The sequence below is a fragment of the Triturus cristatus genome, chromosome 5_2 (genome assembly GCF_964204655.1).
Source record: "Triturus cristatus chromosome 5_2, aTriCri1.1, whole genome shotgun sequence".
Classification (NCBI taxonomy): Eukaryota; Metazoa; Chordata; class Amphibia; order Caudata; family Salamandridae; genus Triturus; species Triturus cristatus.
The window spans coordinates 10,677,212-10,697,233 of NC_140588.1; the positions used below are offsets into that span (position 1 = coordinate 10,677,212).

General features: G+C 48.8%; 1 protein-coding gene and 1 long non-coding RNA gene across 2 annotated transcripts in view; one reads left to right on the plus strand and one right to left on the minus strand.

Moving 5' to 3' along the window:
* DNAH5 (dynein axonemal heavy chain 5) overlaps positions 1-20,022 on the plus strand; it is a 5,853,083-nt gene that overhangs the window by 4,508,205 nt on the left and 1,324,856 nt on the right. The window contains exon 60 of the mRNA XM_085606747.1: positions 2,424-2,603. Within this exon, the coding sequence (XP_085462873.1) occupies positions 2,424-2,603 (180 nt within the window). The remainder of the gene's footprint in view (positions 1-2,423; positions 2,604-20,022) is intronic.
* The window catches only part of LOC146822585 (uncharacterized), a 95,177-nt gene that overhangs the window by 54,403 nt on the left and 20,752 nt on the right, over positions 1-20,022 (minus strand). The window lies entirely within an intron of this gene.

Genomic DNA, 20,022 nt, shown 5'->3' on the forward strand with positions numbered 1-20,022 from the left:
CCCTCTACTAAGATGGTATACACCTGTCAATGGAATACGTTTGTGGCATGGTGCACAGCAAAGGCTGTGGATCCCCTCTCTGCCCCTCTTTCAGAGTTTCTCTTGTTCATCCTTTCTTTGACCCCCTAGGGCTTTGCTCTCGGCACTCTTAAAGGCTACCTTGCAGCTATTTATGCTTTCCTTCAGCTACCAGATCAGCCCTCTTTATTCAAGTCCCCTATTGTAAACAGATTCTTTAAGGGCATTATTCATCTCTTTCCTCCATCTCCTTTCATAATGCCCCAGTGGGACCCGAACATTGTCTTAACTTACCTTATGTGCGCTCCTTTCGAGCCTCTTCACAACTGTCCTCTTAGGCTCCTCACTCTGAAGACTGCCTTTCTTGTCGCCATCACCTCTGCTCGCAGGGTGAGTGAGCTTCAGGCTCTTTCTTCTAAGCCCCCTTTCCTTTCTGTGCATCTGGACAAAGTGGTGCTTAGGATGAGACCCTGGTTCCTTCCTAAAGTAGTTACACCTTTTCACATAGGACGAACTATCACTTTGCCCACCTTTTTCCTACCTCTGCACCCTTCCAAGGAGGAGGCGAGACTCCACCATCTGGAACCAAAACTTGCGCTCTCCTTTTACCTTGACCGCACAAAACATTTCCGGGTGGATGATCAACTCTCCGTTGGTTATGTGGGTGCCAAGAAAGGTTGGGCTGTCCAAAAGCGTACCATCTCTCGATGGGTTGTCCTTTGCATCAAAATGTGTTACGCTTTAGCGAAAAAGGAACCTCCAGTGGGGCTGTGTGCTCATTACAATAGGACTACGGCAGCAACTACTGCATCTGCCAGGGGTCAACGTGGGCATCTATGCACACGTTCACCAGACATTACTGCCTGGACAGTTAAGTCCAGAGTGACGGCTATTTTACCCATTCTGTCCTCCAAGACTTTCTGGTGTGAATTTGGTTCGCAGACCCACCTCCAGGGTTGGCATTGCTGGGTTCTCTATTCTAAGGTAAGGAATCTATAACTAACTGTGTCTTTCAGATGAACAAGTTGCTTATCTTTCGGAAATGATGTATATGTAAGAGACATAGGTTAGTTACAGATTCCTTACCGCCCCACCCATCCTTCCTGCTCTGCGAACTGACTTCTAGGGATAGGGACTCCCTTACAGGGCCCTAGTTGTGGCGCACCAGTGGTCCGTGTCTTTCATGGCTCTGCGCTATTGGCATGGAAAGCAGTGTCAGAACTGACGTCAGTGCGCAGTGGCGGCGTCTAATTGGGCACCGCGATGTCATCCCGGCGAATATGATGCCGACAACGGGTGCGGAGTCGACCGACACCACCTACCGACGCGCAGGGGTTCTGCTAATAAAAAATTCTCCGGATCCAGTCTGATGCCTGGGGATAATTCTAAGTTAGGTAATCTATAACTAACCTATGTCTCTTACAGATGCATTGTTACCGAAGGTAAGTAACTTGTTCATTTTTTCTAGCCATTGTCTCTTTTTTCCTGAAATTTTTATTTTTTATTGTAAGTGTGCATTGTTCAGAGAGTATTCATAGATAATTGGTATTTCAACACTGATGGCATCCATTGTCTCTTTTAATCCAGTGATAGCACATAGTATTCCCATCTAAAAGGTTGATAGTAGGCCTGGGGAAAATGGGAAGAGATTTAGGGCCTGATATACATATATTTGCGGTAAGTATAATCTGTCTCATTGGCAATGGAGTATCCTTACTGTCAATATAATGGTCCACCCACCAAATTTAGATGCAGACGGACTATAGTTTGGCCACGGCAGAGACTACTCTGTCGGAGAAATGGCTATATGTCAACCCGTCCAATTGATATGGGTGGACATATAGTCATTTTTTACTGCCCGTCACCCCCAAGAAAATCCTGGCATTGAGGGGCAGTAAAAAACTAAAAATGCTCCCATTGCCATGGGACATGCCACCCATGGTGAGGAGGGCATTGTTTTTTTTATTTTCAAAAAGAATATCCCTCTTTGGGATTTTCTTTTTGAAAATAAAAAAAGCACAAGTTTGATGACGGTTCCGTCATGTTGACCGAGCTGTGCATCAAACTTAAAAGAGCAATGACCGGAACGGCTGTGACTGCAGTTCCAGCCATTGCTTTAGAAAGAGAGCCACTTGGCAGCCATTGCTAAAATTGGCTGGTAGGGACTCCGTCCGGGCAACGGAGTACGAATAATATACTCTATTGCCCTGACGAAGTAAACCCCATCCATCTAAAAATAAATTAGGTCCTTAATTTGGTATGCTAAAAAAACGATATTTGTGAAATAAGATGTCGGGCAAAATGAATGGTTTAGGCCTGTAGTGCAAAGGATTAGTAACTGTACACTAAGGAAAACGTCTTTGTGTACACTGACAATCATTTTGTTTTATGATTGCTTCCCCCAGCAATTTCCTAAAGATTCAATCAACGAAGAAGTGGTCGAGTTATTACTGCCTTACTTTGAAATGGGCGACTACAATATTGAGACAGCAAAACGTGTGTGCGGAAATGTAGCTGGACTTTGTTCATGGACTAAGGCTATGGCGTCCTTTTTTGCCATTAATAAGGAAGTATTACCATTAAAGGTAAGTTTTTCTTTTCTGGGTATGATTCACTAGCAAAATATCACCCCTGGAGAACTTACTATTTATAAGTTTGTGGTAGTAGTGCAAATCAAATTACAAAAAACTTTAGATTGAAACCCTAATAGCTAGGCATGGAAGACGATGTTAGTATACAACAGTATGTTAAGCAATATTCTATATATGTTAACTTGATAGACAAATTTTTAGAGAGCTGATCCCTTTCCATAGTTCTTCAAAGAAACCTCCCTTGCATCATATTTGATTATCTACGTTGTTTTATTCAAATGTATATTTGTGTTATACTGCATATATTTAAAATATTTTTGAGATACGCTTTTGGTCAAAAAGTCTATTAACAAAACTGATTTAGCTTTCAGCTAGCAGGCGCAATTTTTAAATGTGTATATTATATTGAGAATCAGAGCCGCCTCTCTTAGATATTTCTTTACATTCAAGAATACATCAAACAATAAATAAGACGATATTTAAAAAACATATTCATCAAATACGGTTTGCATGCATATCCGTCAGTGATTTCCTAATTATCACAGCACTATGCACAGAACTCAACAGCGCTGAGCAAATTGGGAGAGATGGAAAACATTGTTAAAACAGGACAGCAGGTCTATCCTGTTTAAAATGAAAAATACATTGATCTGAAAGAAACATGTTAGTTAGATTCCTTACCTTAGAATATCCCCAGGCGTCAGGCTGGATCCGGAAAGATTTTTCGTCAGCAATACGGTTGCGCTTCGCTAGGCGTCGTCTGCAGCTCCGCGTCCGTCGCTGGCGTCGTGATCGCCGGGGTGACGTCGTCTGAGTCTTTGGACGCTGCCCTCGCGTGCTGACGTCAGTTCTTCTTTTTTCTGTGCCAGTAAGCGCAGATCCGGGAAGAGCATATCCTTTAGTCACTTTTTGACTAAACTTTTTGAACTTTTTTGGTTCATCTTTCGGGTCGACCTCGACTCCTGGTGCAGGTAGGGATGCCCGGTTTCAAGCCGTGCGACGCCTGTCACTGACTGATGTCGGTTACGGATCACCATCGTCGGTGTCTCTACTGCCTTGGGGCCGACCATGATGCCGAGTCGTGCCCCGACTGCCGGTCCTTGACCTCGAAGGTTAGGCGGGAGCGGTCCCGCAAGCTCCTCGAGATTAGTCAGTCGACTCCGCCCCGCTCAAGGTCCCGGTCGAAGAGGAGGTCGAGGGACCGGTCGCGGAGCCGCAGCCATCACCGCTCGTCGAGTTCGAAGTCCTCGCATTCAGGTAAGTCACAGTAAGAAGAAGTCGAAGAAGCGACATCGCTCTTCCGAGTCCTCTCGCCGGTCGCGCGACTCTGCTGAGGGTTCGGGTGGCATCACCCGCGCGGCTCCGTCGGAGCCGCAGGAGTCGCATTCGGCCCCATACTCGCCGGTCCCTGGGCCTAATGCGACTCCGGGCGAGTGGCCATGAGGAGTCTCGCTCCGCCGTCGAGGCCTGCCGGCGCGCCTTCGGGCCCCGTAAGTCTGACTGGGAGGCCTAGCGAGCTGGCGGCTCCGCCCCGGCACCGTCGTCGACTTGGGTCCCAATGCCGCTGGATCCCGGTCGACGCCGGTTGACCTTACGACCCCTCCGCTGGCGCCGACCCCTATGGTGCCGCCCCAGGCGCCGTCTTCGGACGACGTCGTCCCCAGTTTCGGCCCCGGTCTGGGTCCGGTGTCGGAGCGGTGCCGATGGATGAACAATTCATCTACCGCCTGGCTCTGACCTTTCAGCCTGTCTACCAGGAGTCTGATGACGGGGACGACTGGGAGGGGTCTGAGGACCCTCTGGCACAGCAGTGCCACATTGATCAGGACTGGGCAGAAGAGCTGGGGGATGCCAGTGGTCTCGACACCTCCCTTGACACTGACTTCATCTCTCCTCCCTCCGTGGCTATGGAGGAGGGTGCTACCTATTCTGTGGTGCTGCGCAGGGCTGCCGAAGCCCTTCATCTGGAGCTCCCTGCAGTGGCCGTGAGGACTAACCTCCTCACTGAAGTGCTTCAACCCCCAGTAATCTCTTCGGAGCCTCTACTGCAGTTCAATGAAGCACTGACTGATGTTCTGATGGGCACCTGGTCCAAGCCCTCCACAGTCACTCCTGTGGACCGGAACGTGGCCCGGCTCCACCGCCCTACATCGGGCGACCCCAGCTTTCTGTTGGTGCACCCCACCCCTGAGAGCCTGGTTATCCAGGCCTCTACGGCCCAGACCGCCTTCCCGTCCGCTCCTCTGCATCGGGAATCCAAAAGGTTGGAACAGTTTGGGAAGAAGCTGTTTTCCTCCCTCAATTTGGGGTTGCGGTCTATTAACACCGCGTGCCTTTTGGACCGTTACACACACTCCTTGTGGGATACGGTGGCGGACGTGCTGCCCCAGTGTCCGGAGGAGGCCCGGACACGGCTCGCCCAGGCTCTTGCTGAGGGGTGGGTTGCAGCACGGTGCTCGATTCGATGTGGGCTTGACACCACGGACTCGCTAGGTAGGGCGATTGCAACGACGGTGGCGATTTGTCGCCACACCTGGCTGAGATCCACGAATTTCTCCGGGGATCTCCAGAGCACCCTCATGGACATGCCCTTCGATGGCCGTCGTCTTTTTGGCGACAAAGTGGATAGTGCGCTTTAAGGACTCCAGGGCTACGGCCAAGTCTTTGGGCCTCTCGGCCCGCGCCCGCAAACTTCCGCTTTTCGCCCCTTTCGTGGCCAAGGGAGGGGCGCTTCCACACGTCCGTCTAGCCACAGGCCGCAGAACCAACCTCAACGCAGACGTGGATTCGGCCGAGGGGGACAGAGAGCCGGTCAGCCCACATCTGCTCCCGCAGCATCTGCCTCAAAGCCTTCCTAGTCCGACCTTTCAGGCCCATTCCATGCCAGTGGGAGGCAGAGTTCGCCATCACCTGCTCCACTGGCGTACCATCACGTCGGACAGGTGGGTGTTGCAAATCATCCGAAGGGGCTACTCCCTCCCCTTCGAGGCGACCCTTCCAGTCATGCCCCCGCAGTACCACCGCATGTCGGGGGATCACTTGCAACTTCTGCAGGAGGAAGTTACGGCCCTCTTGGCCAAGGTGGCCATCGAGCACGTTCCTGGCCCAGAAGTAGGTCGGGGTTGTTATTCCCACTACTTTCTGGTTCCCAAGAAGGGCAAAGGGGGCCTACGCCCTATCTTGGACCTCAGGAGCATCAACGCCTTCCTCCGGAAGGAGAAGTTCAAGATGATAGCGTTGGACTTGTAGGACGCATATTTCCACATCCCCGTCCGGCGTTACCTGCGGTTCACGGTAGGCCACAAGCACTTTCAGTTTACCGTGCTCCCCTTCGGCCTCACTAATGCCCCTCGGGTGTTCACGAAAGTGATGGCGGTGGTCGCAGCTCATCTGCGCAGATTAGGGGTTCCAGTCTTCCCCTATCTCGACGACTGGTTGTTGAAGGTGGGCTCGCCCCAGGCAGTCGTCTCCCACCTCCAGACTACGGCCGACCTCCTGCATTTGCTGGGGTTCTCCATCAATGTGCCGAAGTCGCATCTGAGTCCCTCCCAGAAGCTCCTTTTCATCGGAGCGGTTTTGGACTCGGCGCAGTTTCGGGTCTATCCTCCGGAACAACAGGTTCGGGATATTCGGGCTCTGATTCCGATCTTTCAGCCTTTATCCCAAGTTTTGGTCAGGATGGTGCTGCGGCTGCTGGGTCTGATGGCCTCCTGCATCCTGCTGGTACATCACGCCAGGTGGCGGATGCGGGCTCTGCAGTAGGACCTGAAGTTCCAGTGGGCTCAACATCGGGTCAACCTGTCCGACCACGTCCTGATCTCGGAGGGCACTGTAAGGCAGTTGCAGTGGTGGCTCACGGAACGCGATTGGGTCAGTGGCAGATCCCTCTCCCTACCCCAACCGGATCATGTAGTGGTGACGGATGCGTCCCTCCTGGGATGGGGAGGCCACATGGGAGAGGCGGAGATCAGAGGCCTCTGGTCTCTGGCGGAGTCCTGGCTCCATATCAACCTGCGGGCGTTCCGGCTTGCACTGAAGGCATTCCTTCCCTCTGTTCGGGGAAGTGTAGTGCAGGTGTTCACGGACATCACCACCATGTGGTATTGCAACAAACATGGCGGGGTGGGGTCGTGGACCCTTTGTCAGGAGGCTCTGCGCCTGTGGACATGGCTGGAACATCAGGGCATCACCCTGGTGGTTCAACACCTGGCGGGCTCTCTGAACGCCAGGGCAGACGAACTCAGCTGCCGGTGCATGATGGATCACGAATGGCGTCTGACCTCGGACGTGGCGCAAGGCCTCTTTCGGCAGTGGGGAGAGCCTTGGTTAGATCTATTCGCCACCGAAGAGAACACGCAATGTCATCAGTTCTGCGCGTTTTAATTTCCAAGGCAGCACGCGCTCGGAGACGCTTTTCGTCGCGGTCTGTTTGACGCCTTCACTTCTGCCCAGAGTGCTGAAGAAGATCAGGCGCGACGGGCCCAAGTCATCCTTGTGGCTCCGGATTGGGCACGAGGATACTGGTATCCCGAGCTACTCAGTCTATCAATCGATCCCCCGATTCGACTGCCTCTTGAGGAGGACCTTCTGTCGTAGCAGCAGGGGACGGTCCTCCACCCGAACCTGTCCAGCCTCCACCTCCATGCGTGGAGATTGAGCGGCGACATTTGATGCCATTTGACTTGCCTCCTGAAGTCTGTGATGTCATTCTGGCAGCCAGGCGTCCCTCCACTAAAACGGTATACGCCTGCCGGTGGAGCACATTTGTGGCATGGTGCACAGCAAAGGCTGTGGATTCCCTTTCCGCCCCTCTTTCCGAAGTTCTCCTCTTTCTTTTTTCCCTGGCCCAGCAGGGCTCTGCTCTGGACACCCTCAAGGGATATCCTTCAGCTGTTTCTGCTTTCTTACCACTTCCTGATCAGCCTTCTCTTTTCAAGTCCCCTGTTGCTAGATTCTTTAAAGACATTACTCATATGTTTCCTCCTGTTCCTTTCGTAATGCCTCAGTGGGACTTGAACCTAGTGTTAACCTTTCTGATGTGCGCTCATTTTGAGCCACTTCATAATTGTCCCCTTCGTCTTCTGACTCTTAAGACTGCTTTCCTGGTTGCCATCACCTCTGCCAGATGGGTGAGTGAGCTCCAGGCTCTTTCTTCTACACCTCCTTTCCTCTCTGTCCATCCGGACAAGGTTGTTCTCAGGACTCGTCCTTCCTTTCTCCCTAAGGTAGTAACTGCCTTTCACATCGGCCAGTCTGTTACATTGCCCACCCTCTTTCCGCCTCCGCATCCCTCGAAAGAGGTTGAGAGGCTCCACCGTCTGGACCCAAAACGTGCGCTCTCCTTCTATCTGGACCGCACGAAACAGTTCCGGGTGGACGACCAACTCTTCATTGGCTACGTGGGTGCTAAGAAGGGCAGGCAGTGCACAAGCGGACCATCTCTCGGTGGGTCGTTTTGTGCATTGAGGCCTGTTATTCCTTGGCTAAGAAGGAACCTCCTGTGGGGCTGAGGGCCCATTCCACTCGGGCCACAGCGGCTACTACTGCCCTGGAGTCGGGGAGTCCCTCTGCAGGACATTTGTCAGGCAGCAACGTGGGCCTCGCTGCACACGTTTTCCAGGACTTCCTGATGTGATCTTGGTTCGCAGACCCACCACCGGGGTTGGTATTGCTGGGGTATCTATTCTAAGGTAAAGAATCTAACTAACGTGTTTCTTTCAGATGAACAAGTTACTTACCTTCGGGCGGCGTCTAAGTACTCCGACGACGTCATCCCGGCGATCACGATGCCGACGACGGACGCGGAGCCGCAGACGACGCCTAGCGGTGCGCAAGGATATTGCTGACGAAAAATCTTTCCGGATCCAGCCCGACGCCTGGGGATATTCTAAGGTAAGGAATCTAACTAACTAATGTTTCTTACAGATATATCGTTACCGAAGGTAAGTAACTTGTTCTTTTAAAAAACAAACTCTTGAATGTTTATAGAATTTTAAAAAAGTAAAGTGCTTTGTGCAGAGGTTCAATCGAAAGGACATATTCTGTGATCTTTTACCTACCGACCAGGTGTCGGTGTGCTACCATATAATATATTGTTCCTAGACAAAAACGAATTAAAATAGAACATTGATGACTGATTGAAACATGCGAGAGATAAAAGTAAGAACCAGGGCTTGAGGAAATTAAACTGTACCCCAATACTGAACTTATAACCATTTCCTTCCCTTCCCTTACTTTAGTAGCCTGACTTCACTAAATGTGCTTAGATTCAAGTTTTGTAAATTTTGCAAGTGTAGAAGGAATACCTCCTTCGCTAGTACCCAAAATAAGGGCCAACGTTTTTTAGGATGACCTAATCCAATTCAGTCAGCCACTTTCATACGAATAACCAAGAGGCACAGAGTTTACAATTAAGGCCTTATGTAGGGTGGGTTTGAGCTTAACCCATATAGAATATCATGACTAGTCGTATTTTATTTAAATCCTCAATATAAGGGCTATGCAGCTCATTGTGACAGATAAAAGCTGAGGTTCCTTGAGAGACAACCAACAGTCTTCTGAGAATTATATTCTCAAGGCATGACAGTCCCCATATTCTCAAATACTTGAGCCATAGGTCGCAGCTGAAACACTTTTGTGCTTATATACTGTGAGCATATCTCCGATGGGTCTGGACCCTAATTTAGAAGCAAAAAGGAAAACTTAAACTGTTCAGTCTTTAGCCGAATTTGGGGACCCACTTCTCTTGATTCTGAAATAAGACCCCTATGTAAGAAAATGTAGGATTATTCTGATGGATACATCTGCCTGTGGATTCCTCATCTTTTAAATTGTCCCAGTGTGCAGCATTCCACAGAAACTTTTCTCCTGAGCTCTCCCACGTCAATGAGGATGTCACAATGGAATGACTCCGCACGCGACTGCACGTGAAGTCATCCGAGCCATAAGAAGACCTCGTCGGCGTGCTGATGTATGTTCCCTTTTTTCCTTCAGCGCCGTCAACATGTAACGTTTGTTGCAGATTGTTGTGACTTTGTAGCCATCGAGGATGACAAGTCCAAGAAAATTAGATTTCACGTTATGCAGAAAATGTTGGGGGCCAGATGGGCTTTAATGACCCCCATGAAGACTGTTTATGGTGTATTTCGTTGGACCACGACGTCGGGACATGCACTTCGTGCAGGCACATGAATCCTAAAGCGTAAAGGAGAGGGAGGCCAAATTATTCATGGCCAAGGCCAAGAAGCAGAAAAGGGGGGTTGCAGGAGGCCAAGGACCCTTTCGAAATCGCCGACTTTACATACTTCGAGGTCGTCTAGGAAACATAAAAAAAGCGGCGCCATGGTTCTCAGGTCACTCATCGAAGTCTGTGACTCCAAAGTCAGTGTCGCCATGTCCCAGACATCATCGAAGGGCTCAGATCTCTCTGTCTCCTTCACCTGAGGGGACTCCAGCCCCGTCTCCGAGAGCAGTGACTCCCCTGGCTCTGAGAGATGCAATGCCTCCACTGTTGCCGAAGTCAACCACTCCACCTTTGGCTCCGGGGTCTTCAGCAGCGTGGCCGGAGATGAATTTGGTGCCTCTCCGAGCAGCTTCAGAGACCGTAATACCAGATGCGATGTGTCTTGCCTTCTCGACTCAGGGTTTGGATCTGTCTCATTTTTTGAATGCGATGTTTGGCTTGTTCGCAAGAGCAGCAAACCCTACTGGTGTGCCTTTGGCCCTATGGGCCCGTTGGCATATTCCCTGGGAGGTTTGCCACCTCACTTTCCTCAGGCACCTCTGACGCCTTTAATGCCTTTGGCTCCAGGGAGTTGTCCCCCTCTAACGCTGAGAATTTCGATGCCGTTACATTCTTTGGAGAGGCGAGTAGCGCTGGCTGGTTTATACCCAGCACCATCTGGTTCCAAACTGGCGCTGACTCGACTTCGACTGGCATCGACTCCTGTTCCTCTCGACCTCCCTTTGACACTGATCCCGAAGTTACTGGTGCCGCATATGGCGCCACCGATGCCTGTTCCGAGTTTGAGGCCTCGGAGAGAGGCACAAAGGCTATGGAAAGAAGAAGAGTACCAGGAGGAGCATGGGCACCTCTACTGAATGTGAGTTTTTATCTCCAGAAGGGTCTGCCGTCGCAGGAGGTGACCACTTATCATGCTGTGATCTGGAAGGCTGCAGATCTCTTGGAATTGCCTCTTCCTACAGCGCAGTTAAAGTCTAATATCCTGACAGAGGTGCTCCATTCTCCTTCCTCTAATTTCATAGCTTTACTTCCCCTAATGAGGCTTTGACAGAGCCCATTTTTGATGTCTGCCAAAAGCTGATGTCTGCTCCAAAGATTTCCGGGACTATGGCAAGGAGGTGTAAGGCGCTCCCCTAGGAAGTTTGCAGGTTCCTTCCCATCTACGCCTGCAGATAGAAAGTCAAAATGCATGGGGCAATCTGCAAAGAAGGTGCTCTCGTCGGGGAGTATGGCCCTCAAGACAACAAATGCCACATGCCTTTTGGGTTGCTACATCCACGCCCTCATGAACTCAGCCAGGGAGGTGGTCCCAAAATTGCCCGTGGAGGTGCAAAGGCATTTCTCCGAGGTGTTGGAGGATGCCCAAGTTGCTGCCCGCCAGGTGATAGTCTGGTCTCGACACGGCTGATTCAGTAGCCAGAGCGATGGGATTGTCTGTAGCTACTAGGAGGCATGCTTGTTTCGTGGTTCAGGGTTCTCTCCTGAACCAAGCTTTTCTACTGGATCTGTCATTCAATGGATCTCGCCTATATGGGGCTAAAGTGAATTGTGCTCTGCCGCACTTTGTAGGCAGTAAAGCCACAGCAAGGTCATTGGGACTTCAGTCTCAGCCCAGGAGCTTTGAACAGTTCAGCAAATTTCATAGCTTTGGGAGAAACGTGTGCTTTTGTGCCAGGCAGCAGCCGCAGCAGCAGCAACAACAGGCTAATTCATTATACAGATCCTATAGGGGAAAGGGCAGAGGTCGCCTGCGGTGTGCTGCGCAACAACAGGTGTCCGCCTCCCCCTCCTCCTCTTCTGCCCCTCCAACTGGTACGACAGGGAAGCAGCTCTAGATCTACCATCCTAGAGCATACTTGTCCTGTGGGAGGACGGGTGTCCCGTTTTCTGCAGCATTGGAGGTCTGTCACTACAGATCTCTGGGTGCTGAACATAGTAGAGAATGGGTATGCCCTACCATTCTGGGACTTCCCTCTTCCTTTCCATCTCTGTCAGGACTTGTGCTCAGAAGAGCACCTTCTGCTTCTCCAGCAGGAGGTTCTGTCATTGCTGCAAAAGGGTGCGATCAAGGTGGTTCTGGAGCAGGAAAGGGGTCTAGGATGCTACTCCCAGTACTTCCTGATTCCCAAAAAGGACGGCCGTTTGAGGCCTATCCTCAACATCAGGGTTTTGAATTTTTATCTCAAAAATGAGAAATTCTAAATATTGAACCTAGTTTAGGTACTTCTTGCGCTGGATGGTGTTGATCGATTTACAGAATGCATATTTTCACATTCCCATCTTGAAGTCACATCGGAACTATCTCTGTTTTATGGTAGGGTCCCAACACTACCAGTTTGTGGTCCTTCCATTCAGCCTTACTCTCACACCTGGGGTCTTCATAAAAAGTGTTGGCGGTGGTGGCAGCACATCTCAGAGGGTCGGGGATTCCTGTTTTTCCCTATCTGGATGACTGCCTGCTCAAAGCAAAGCCACCAGAGGTGGTGTTACATCATTTGCAAGTAACAACACAACTGTTGTTAGACTTAGGGTTTTCGGTAAATTTACCCAAATCTCACCTGGTTCCCTCTCAGCGCAGCCTATTTATAGGGGCTAAACCGGACACTACTGTAAGTTGTGCCTTCCCGCCTATACAGAGGATTCAAGACATCCAGGCTGTGATTCCACTTTTTCAGAATTGACCGGCTGTTCCAGTACTGAAGGTCTTGCGCCTGCTCAGTCTGTTCGCTTCCTGCATACTTTTAGTCAACCATGCACGCTAGTATAAGAGGGCCCTAGCTGTTGTGCCTACGCAGACAGTGGTCTCAACACAACAGAGATTTCAGAAGAGATGGGCAGAATCTCCAGAGACATTGCAGCAGAGCTGTTGTGGTGGTGTGTTCCAGGCAACCTGTCTCAAGGGAAGCTGTTTCAACCTCCTTCTCCGATGGCCACAGTAATAATGGATGCCTCCACTCTAGGTTGGGGAGCCCATCTGGGGCATCTGGAGGTCAAAGGTCTTTGTTCTTCAGAGGAAAGATTGTTTCACATAAATCTTCTGGAATTGCAGGCGATACGTTTGGCTCTCAAGGCCTTTCTTCCCTCCCTTCTCAGTCAGTCAGTTGAGGTCCTACTGGACAACACTACCGCGATGTGGTACATCAATAAACAAGGAGGAGTAAGGTTGTATCCTCTTTGCAGCGGGCCGTGCCACTCTGGTCCTGGGCTCAGGACCATCAGATTTGCGTGATCGCGAATCATCTGGCCGGAGATCTGAATGCAAGTGTGGACACTCTCAGTTGTCAGTATTTGGCCGATCACGAGTGGCGTCTCCAACTGGAGGTGGTCCTTCACATTTTCGGGATTTGGGCGTTTCCTCAGTTGGACCTGTTTGCCACTCACGAGAATGCCCAGTGCCCGGCATTCTGCAGTCTCCAGTATCCGATGTGGGGAGTGTTGGGGGATCTGTTTCAGTTAGATTGGGGCTCACAGCTTTTTTTATGCTTTTCCTCAAATACCATTGAGTCCTTGAGTTCTGAGGACGATTCGTCAAGACCGGGCCCAAGTCATATTGATCAGCCCAGATTGGCCGTGAAGGGTGTGGTACACAGACCTTCTTTACCTCTCATAGCACCCTCCGCTCCGCTCTGTCTCCCTTTCAGGGCAGACCTCTTCTTGCAGTTGCAGGTTCTACACCCCCACCTCCAGAGACTGCACCTTCAAGGAGATTAAATGGGGCAACCTCAGCTCTTTCTCTCTCCCGCCGGATGTGGTGGATGTTATATTATCGGCCAGTAGACACTCCACCAAATCTGTCTATTCTGGTAAGTGGGTCAAGTGTGTTAAATGGTGCGGTGAGAAATCGATTGATCCTTTGCAGGCCCATTTGTCTAATGTGCTGAGTTTTTCTCTTTCCCTTAGCACAACAGGGTTGTGCAGTAGCTACTGTTACGGGCTACTTGTCTGCCTTGACGGCTTTTCTCTGTTTACCAGATCAACTCTTGTTGTTTAAATCTCCCATAGTTATAAGTTTCATTAAGGTTTCCTCCCACTCCTTTTATCATGACTAAGTGGGATTTGAATTGGGTTCTCACGTTCTTGATGGGTTCACCCTTTGAACGATTACATAGTTGTCCCTTAAGGTTCTTAGTGTTTAAAACAATATTTTTGGTTGCCATCACTTCCGCTAGGAGGGTGAGTTGCAGGCTTTGAGCTCCAAGCCTCCTTTTACTACATTTCATGTGGATAAGATGGTTCTTAGAACCAGAGCTGCTTTCTTGCCCAAGGTAGTCACTCCTTTTCACTTAGGGCAGTCCATCACTTTACCTACTTTCTATCCTCCCCCTCACCCTTCTAAGGAGGAAGGGAGACTTCATTGCCTGGACCCCAAGAGACCGTCAGCTTCTACTTGAACAGAACCAAGAACTTCAGGTTGGACGATCAACTCTCTTTATTAGTTTTGTGGGCAAGATGAAGGGCAAGGCTGTACACAAAAGAATGCTGTCCAGGTGGATCATCCTCTGTATCAAGATCTGCTACGTCTTGGCCAAGAAGGAGCCTCCTGAAGATATTGTTGCAGGGATTCTGCTTATGCACAGAACTATGCGCAGGAAACCAGGACCTCAGTGAATTGTGGTGTACCAAAAACTCACCTCAGAACCCAGAACCCCTTATCCGACCAGCATCAGTGTCCCATTCGTTATCCGAGTATTATCTCGGCGGTCCCAATGTATCGACAACCCAGAACAAGCGACTTAGTGTATTTCTCAGGAATGGTGGGAATCAGAAATACCTGTTCGTAATTATTCTCATATCAGTCCACAACAGAATAAACAGAGACACGGTAAAGTTAAGAGTTTATTTTATAAACCTCGTGTCTTAAGATGCAGTACTTTGGCTAACATAAGCAGACAAATGATTAAGATCAAAACCATCAGCATAGTTACAATACCATAGAAGATGAAAGTAGTAATCATACTAAAATGACAGTGGATCTAAGCCACCTTCCTTTCGCTAGCAAACTAATAGTATTATTATTAGACTAGTAGAAGGTCTCTAGGCTTGAATGGGGAACCCCATACCGTAAAGATCAGCTCAGGGCGATCACATCACAGGATCAGCTAGGCTCTGCTCCTGGGAAAGCTCTTCTTCCGAATGCGTGTAAAAACATGCAACTGCAATATTAAAAGCACCCGACTTTCAGGTATTCGCAGCTGCGTGTGTGTTATGGCTAAATAGTGGGCCGATCAACCTGAACCCAACAACATGCACCGTCTAGCGACCCAGACTGTTTCTTTACACGGTGTACAGACCAAGGTCGTTGCTCACTGTTTGGTACGTGAACAACAGACTGTTCTCATGTGAAGCAAAGTCGAGCAAGCATTTCTCAATTAATAACATGTGACTACAGTGTCGTGTGCAAAAGAAGCAAAAGCGGCAAGATGGCTTTCTAACATCTAACGCGGTTGTGCTAACTTAGCATTGTACATATATAGATAACGATCTTCACTACAAAATTTGCGTCAATTGTACCAGAGCTAAGTCTTCTTCTTCGACTTTAGCTAGAGATGTCCCTGTGGTAGTCATCTGCAAGGCAACAACTCAGGCCTTTCTCCACACAGAAGAGATGGAAGTGATGAAGATTCCGTATTCAGGTGTGGCAAGAGAAGAGTGGCGGTCCTTGTGAGACAAAGTACACCAAGGGTTCCCATACATAATCGAACCCCTTCCGAGTGTCAGTTAGAAAATTGGTCATTCTCTCCATTGTCAAGGCCTGCCAGTGTCTAGCATGCCATTGTGACATGGATGGTTCTTCGGGTTTCTTTCACGCTGCGGCTAACTGCATCTTGGCCGTCCCCAAAGGGAGCCATAGAATAGAGTGGTATCCTAAAGTTTGGCATTTAAGAGAGGATTCTCGGAGGCCTAAAAGTATAATCTCCGGTTTGTCTGGAATCGGGTAGTCCAATATCTCTTATCTATGCTAGTATTTCATTCCAGTATGGCTGAATAGTCAGCCAATCCTACCAGGCATGTCTAAAGTTCCCCAGCATCCCAAAGTCCCTCCAGCATGTATCCAACGTATTCAGGAAGAAAATTCTGAGTTTCTCCAAGTAAAGGTACCAGTCATATAGGAGTTTGTAGTGCGCCTCCCGCAACCCCATAGAGCGATTCAATTTAGAGGTGTCCCGTTAAATTGTGCACCATTGCTTGGGCTCTATGTTGATCTCTAATGTTTGGTCACAGAAGGACACGTGGCGTGGATCAGGGTTACACTTTGTGGATAGTAAAAGTGCATAGAGAAAGGAGATGCATCCTCAAGTGTCCCTGGAGCCTGGCCGAAACGTTCTATGGAGAGTAAATCCTCAGTAGCAGCAAGTTGTAACTGGGGCTGCAGCAGACAGTGTTTCAGTTGAGTGTAGTGAAAAATTTCCGATGGAGGGAGGTTAAAGTTGCGGCAACAATTCTCAAATGTCAAAATATCCCATCCATGAAATAGGTCAGAAATTGTTAAACAGCCTCCTTCTCACCATTTATCAAAAGGGCCTGGGAGCATTGCGGGAGGTAAGGCCTAATTGTAGTGGATAGGTGTATATGGAGAAGGGAAGGTCCTCAGTTTGTGTGATTTAAGTACAGTATTCCATACTTTAACAGTAGTAGCAGTGAGGATGCTCAGATAGGCATTACTTGGGTGATCTTGTCTAGGTTTCCACAGGACATTCCAAATTGTCCTGCCCACTATTGCCCTATCCATATATAGCCAATGTTTATCTGACTCTTTAAGGGCCCAATCCGATATAACTCTAAGTTGGGCAGCTCTGTAATAAGATAATAGGTCTGGTAGGGCCAAACCTCCAGCATCCTTTGGGAGGGTCAAATGTTTGTAGGAGAGACTAGCTCGTTGTCCTTGCCATATGAAGGTAGCAATCATTGAGCGAGCCACAGAGAAAAATTCCCTATGCGCCTCACTTGGAAGCCCTTGAAACAAATATAATATGCCAGGAAGGACTGCCATTTTGACTGCGTTTATGCAGTCAATCCAAGTGACATATAATGGAGCCCATCATTTAAGGTCTAACTTCAAGCTCTGTAATAGAGGAGGATAATTTGCTTCATATAAATCCTCTACTCTGGGTGTGAGTTTTATCCCCAGATAAGTAATTTCTTTTTTAACCCATTGAAAGGGAGAGACCGCTACAATTTCTTACATCTCTGTCGGTGGAACAGTCAGATTAAGCAAAATAGACTTTTAAAAGTTGTCCCGGAATCCTGCCACGGTCTCAAAATGTCAGATATTTGTTTGAAGAGCCGGGAGTGATGAGCGGGGAGAGGTAACAGCCAACAGGACATCGTCTGCAAATATAGATATCTTGTATTCAACCAAGCCAAAGTGAGGCTCCTGAATATCGGGATTAGCTCATATCTCTGCAGCTAGGGGTTCAATGCTGAGAAGAAAAAGTAAGGGTGAAAGAGGGCTCCCTGCCTTGTCCCACTAGTTAGTTCAAAGAACTCAGAGGCTGTGCCATTTATTAGGATTTGGGCTAGAGGATGAGAATAATTAGCTCGTATCAGACTAATGAATCGCTCCCAAAACCCAAGCGCTGTAACGTTTTAATCAGAAAAGACCAATCCACTCTGTCAAAGGCCTTCTCAGCGTCATGCGCCAACAAGACCATTGGGATGTGTTTCTTTGTCTACCAAGTGTATTACCCCCCGCAAATTGTCATGGGTCTGCCGGCCTTTGATAAATCCTGACTTATCAGGATGAATTCATTCAGGTATAATCTCCTTTAATCTATTTGCTAAATCTTTTTTATATGATTTGCATCCAGATTAAGTAGGGCAATTGGCCTATAAAATGCACATTGTTGAGGGCTTTTTCCTGGCTGAGGAATGACTGTAATCAGGGCTTCGCCCAATGAAGGAGACACCGCTTGTGAATCTGCCAGGTGATTAAATAGGTCGGTTAAATATGGGGTAAGGTCCGAACTAAAGGCCTTGTACAAGTGAGCATTCAGTCCATCAGGACCAGGTGTTTCAAAGAGCTTGAGGGACTCAATTGCAATCTGTACTTCTCTTGTAATGGAACTATTCAAGCTGTCCTTCAATTCCGGGGAGATTTGTGGTAAGTCAATTGAATTTAGGAAGGATGATTGATCCCCTTAATCTAAGGCATCAGAAGTGTAGAGATGTTTATAAAAATCTCAAAAAAATTTTGGCTTTCCCTTCTTCAGATTGGTCAGCATTCCCCTTCTCATCCTGAATTAAACCAATATAGTTCTTTTCTTGCTTAATTCTCAACTGCCTCGCTAAAGGGGAGCCTATTTTGTTACTGTCTTCATAAGTAGTCTTCCTCAATCGTAAGAGGGTTATCTCAGCTCTGTTGGCATAATTAGCTTGAATCCTCCCCTTCAGGGCCCTCACTTTCCTCTGAAGGCTAAGAGTGGGAGCGGCCTTATTGTTATTGTTAATTTATATTTGTAAAGCGCCAAATCACCAACGGTCTCTAAGCGCTACAAACCATGAACCCAGGAGTGCCATAATGCTTGCTAACAGAACAGAGCTTGGGGTAAGCTTATCCAAACGCCTCAGTAAACGAGATAGTCTTAAGTTTCTTCCTGAATGGAAGGAGAGTCACCTCACCACACAGACTCTTTGGAAGCTCATTCCAAAGCATGACCGAGAAGGCACGTCCCCCTAGGGTTGTTCTATTAAAACGTGGGCAAGCCAACAGATGTGCTTCTGAAGAGCAGAGACAATGACCAGGCACATAAGGCATCAGACGGTCTTTAATGTAGCTGGGCGCTGCTCCATACTTAGCTTTATGTGCAATGCACAGGCCCTTGAATCTGATCCTCTGCTTAATAGTGAGCCAGTGTAGCTGCTGTAACAAGGGAGTGGTGTGAGATCTTCTCGGCAATTTGAGAATCAGTCGTGTCGCGTCATTTAGGACCACCTGGAGTTTCCCCAAAAGTTTATCGGGGAGTCCTATATATACTGAATTACCGTAATCCAAGCGTGAAAGGATTAAAACCGCCACCACAGTACGCATAGTCACAAATGACAGCAAGGGTACAAGTTTCCGTAGTTGCCTCATCAATCCCACGCAACTTCCCACCACCGCAGCTACCTGCTTATCAATCATTAGCATGGAATCTAACCTATACCCAGGCTCTTCACAGCTGGCGCCGGTATCGGAGTGGTTCCGAGCTCTTGTGGCCAGAAGAGGCTAGACCAGGGGTTAGCCTCTGTGGCAACAGCAAGGACCTCCGTCTTGTCTGGGTTTACTTTGAGTGAATTCAAGGTCATCCAGTTTATGGTAAACCGAAGGATGTTCTGTACCTTAAGCTGTGCCTGGGGGGAATTATCAATGCGAATGATTAGCTGGATGTCATCTGCAAAGTTGTAAACCTGACAGTCCAGTTTGGCCAGTGCTCCTATCAGAGGCTGGAGATAGATATTAAAAAGCAGGGGGGACAACGCAGAGCCCTGCGGAACCCGACAAGGCAAGGCGCCTTGCCTAGATGTACATTCCCCTATTTGAACTTTTTGGGACCAATCTTCCAGGAAGGAGACAATCCATTGGAGGACTGTTCCAGTAATTCCCAACCGGCGGACACGGGCCACCAATTGTGCATGGTTCACCGTGTCAAATGCGGCTGAGAGGTCCAATAGGATCAACACTGAGGGGTGCTTCTTGTGAGCTGTTAGCCTTAGCTCATCCAGTACTGAGAGTATCACCAACTCAGTGCTGTTATGAGCTCTAAATCCCGCTTTCTTAGCATGTAGCAGCTGATGCTCTTCCAGTAAGGCAGAAAGCACTCTAAGCACATGTTGCTCAAGCACCTTAGCCAGGTATGGAAGTCTGGAGATCGGTCGACAGTTTTTCAGATTCTTAGGGTCCGCTCCTGCTTTTTTTAGCAGTGGGATTACCATGGCTTCCTTAAATTTGTGTGGATCTTTCCCTGTTGCTAGGGACAGGTTCAGAAGGGATAGTATCTCTGGCCCTACCACTGGGAGACCCATTTTAAACACCCTCGCAGGGCAGGGGTCTTCCGGTGACCCAGACTTTACTTTGGCCATGATTTAAGCCAGACCGTTAATATCAAGTGCAGGGAAGACAGAGAGTATACCTCCCTGATAATCTGGTGGATCAAGCACTGGGAAGGGACACTGACTTATACAAGTAGTGCC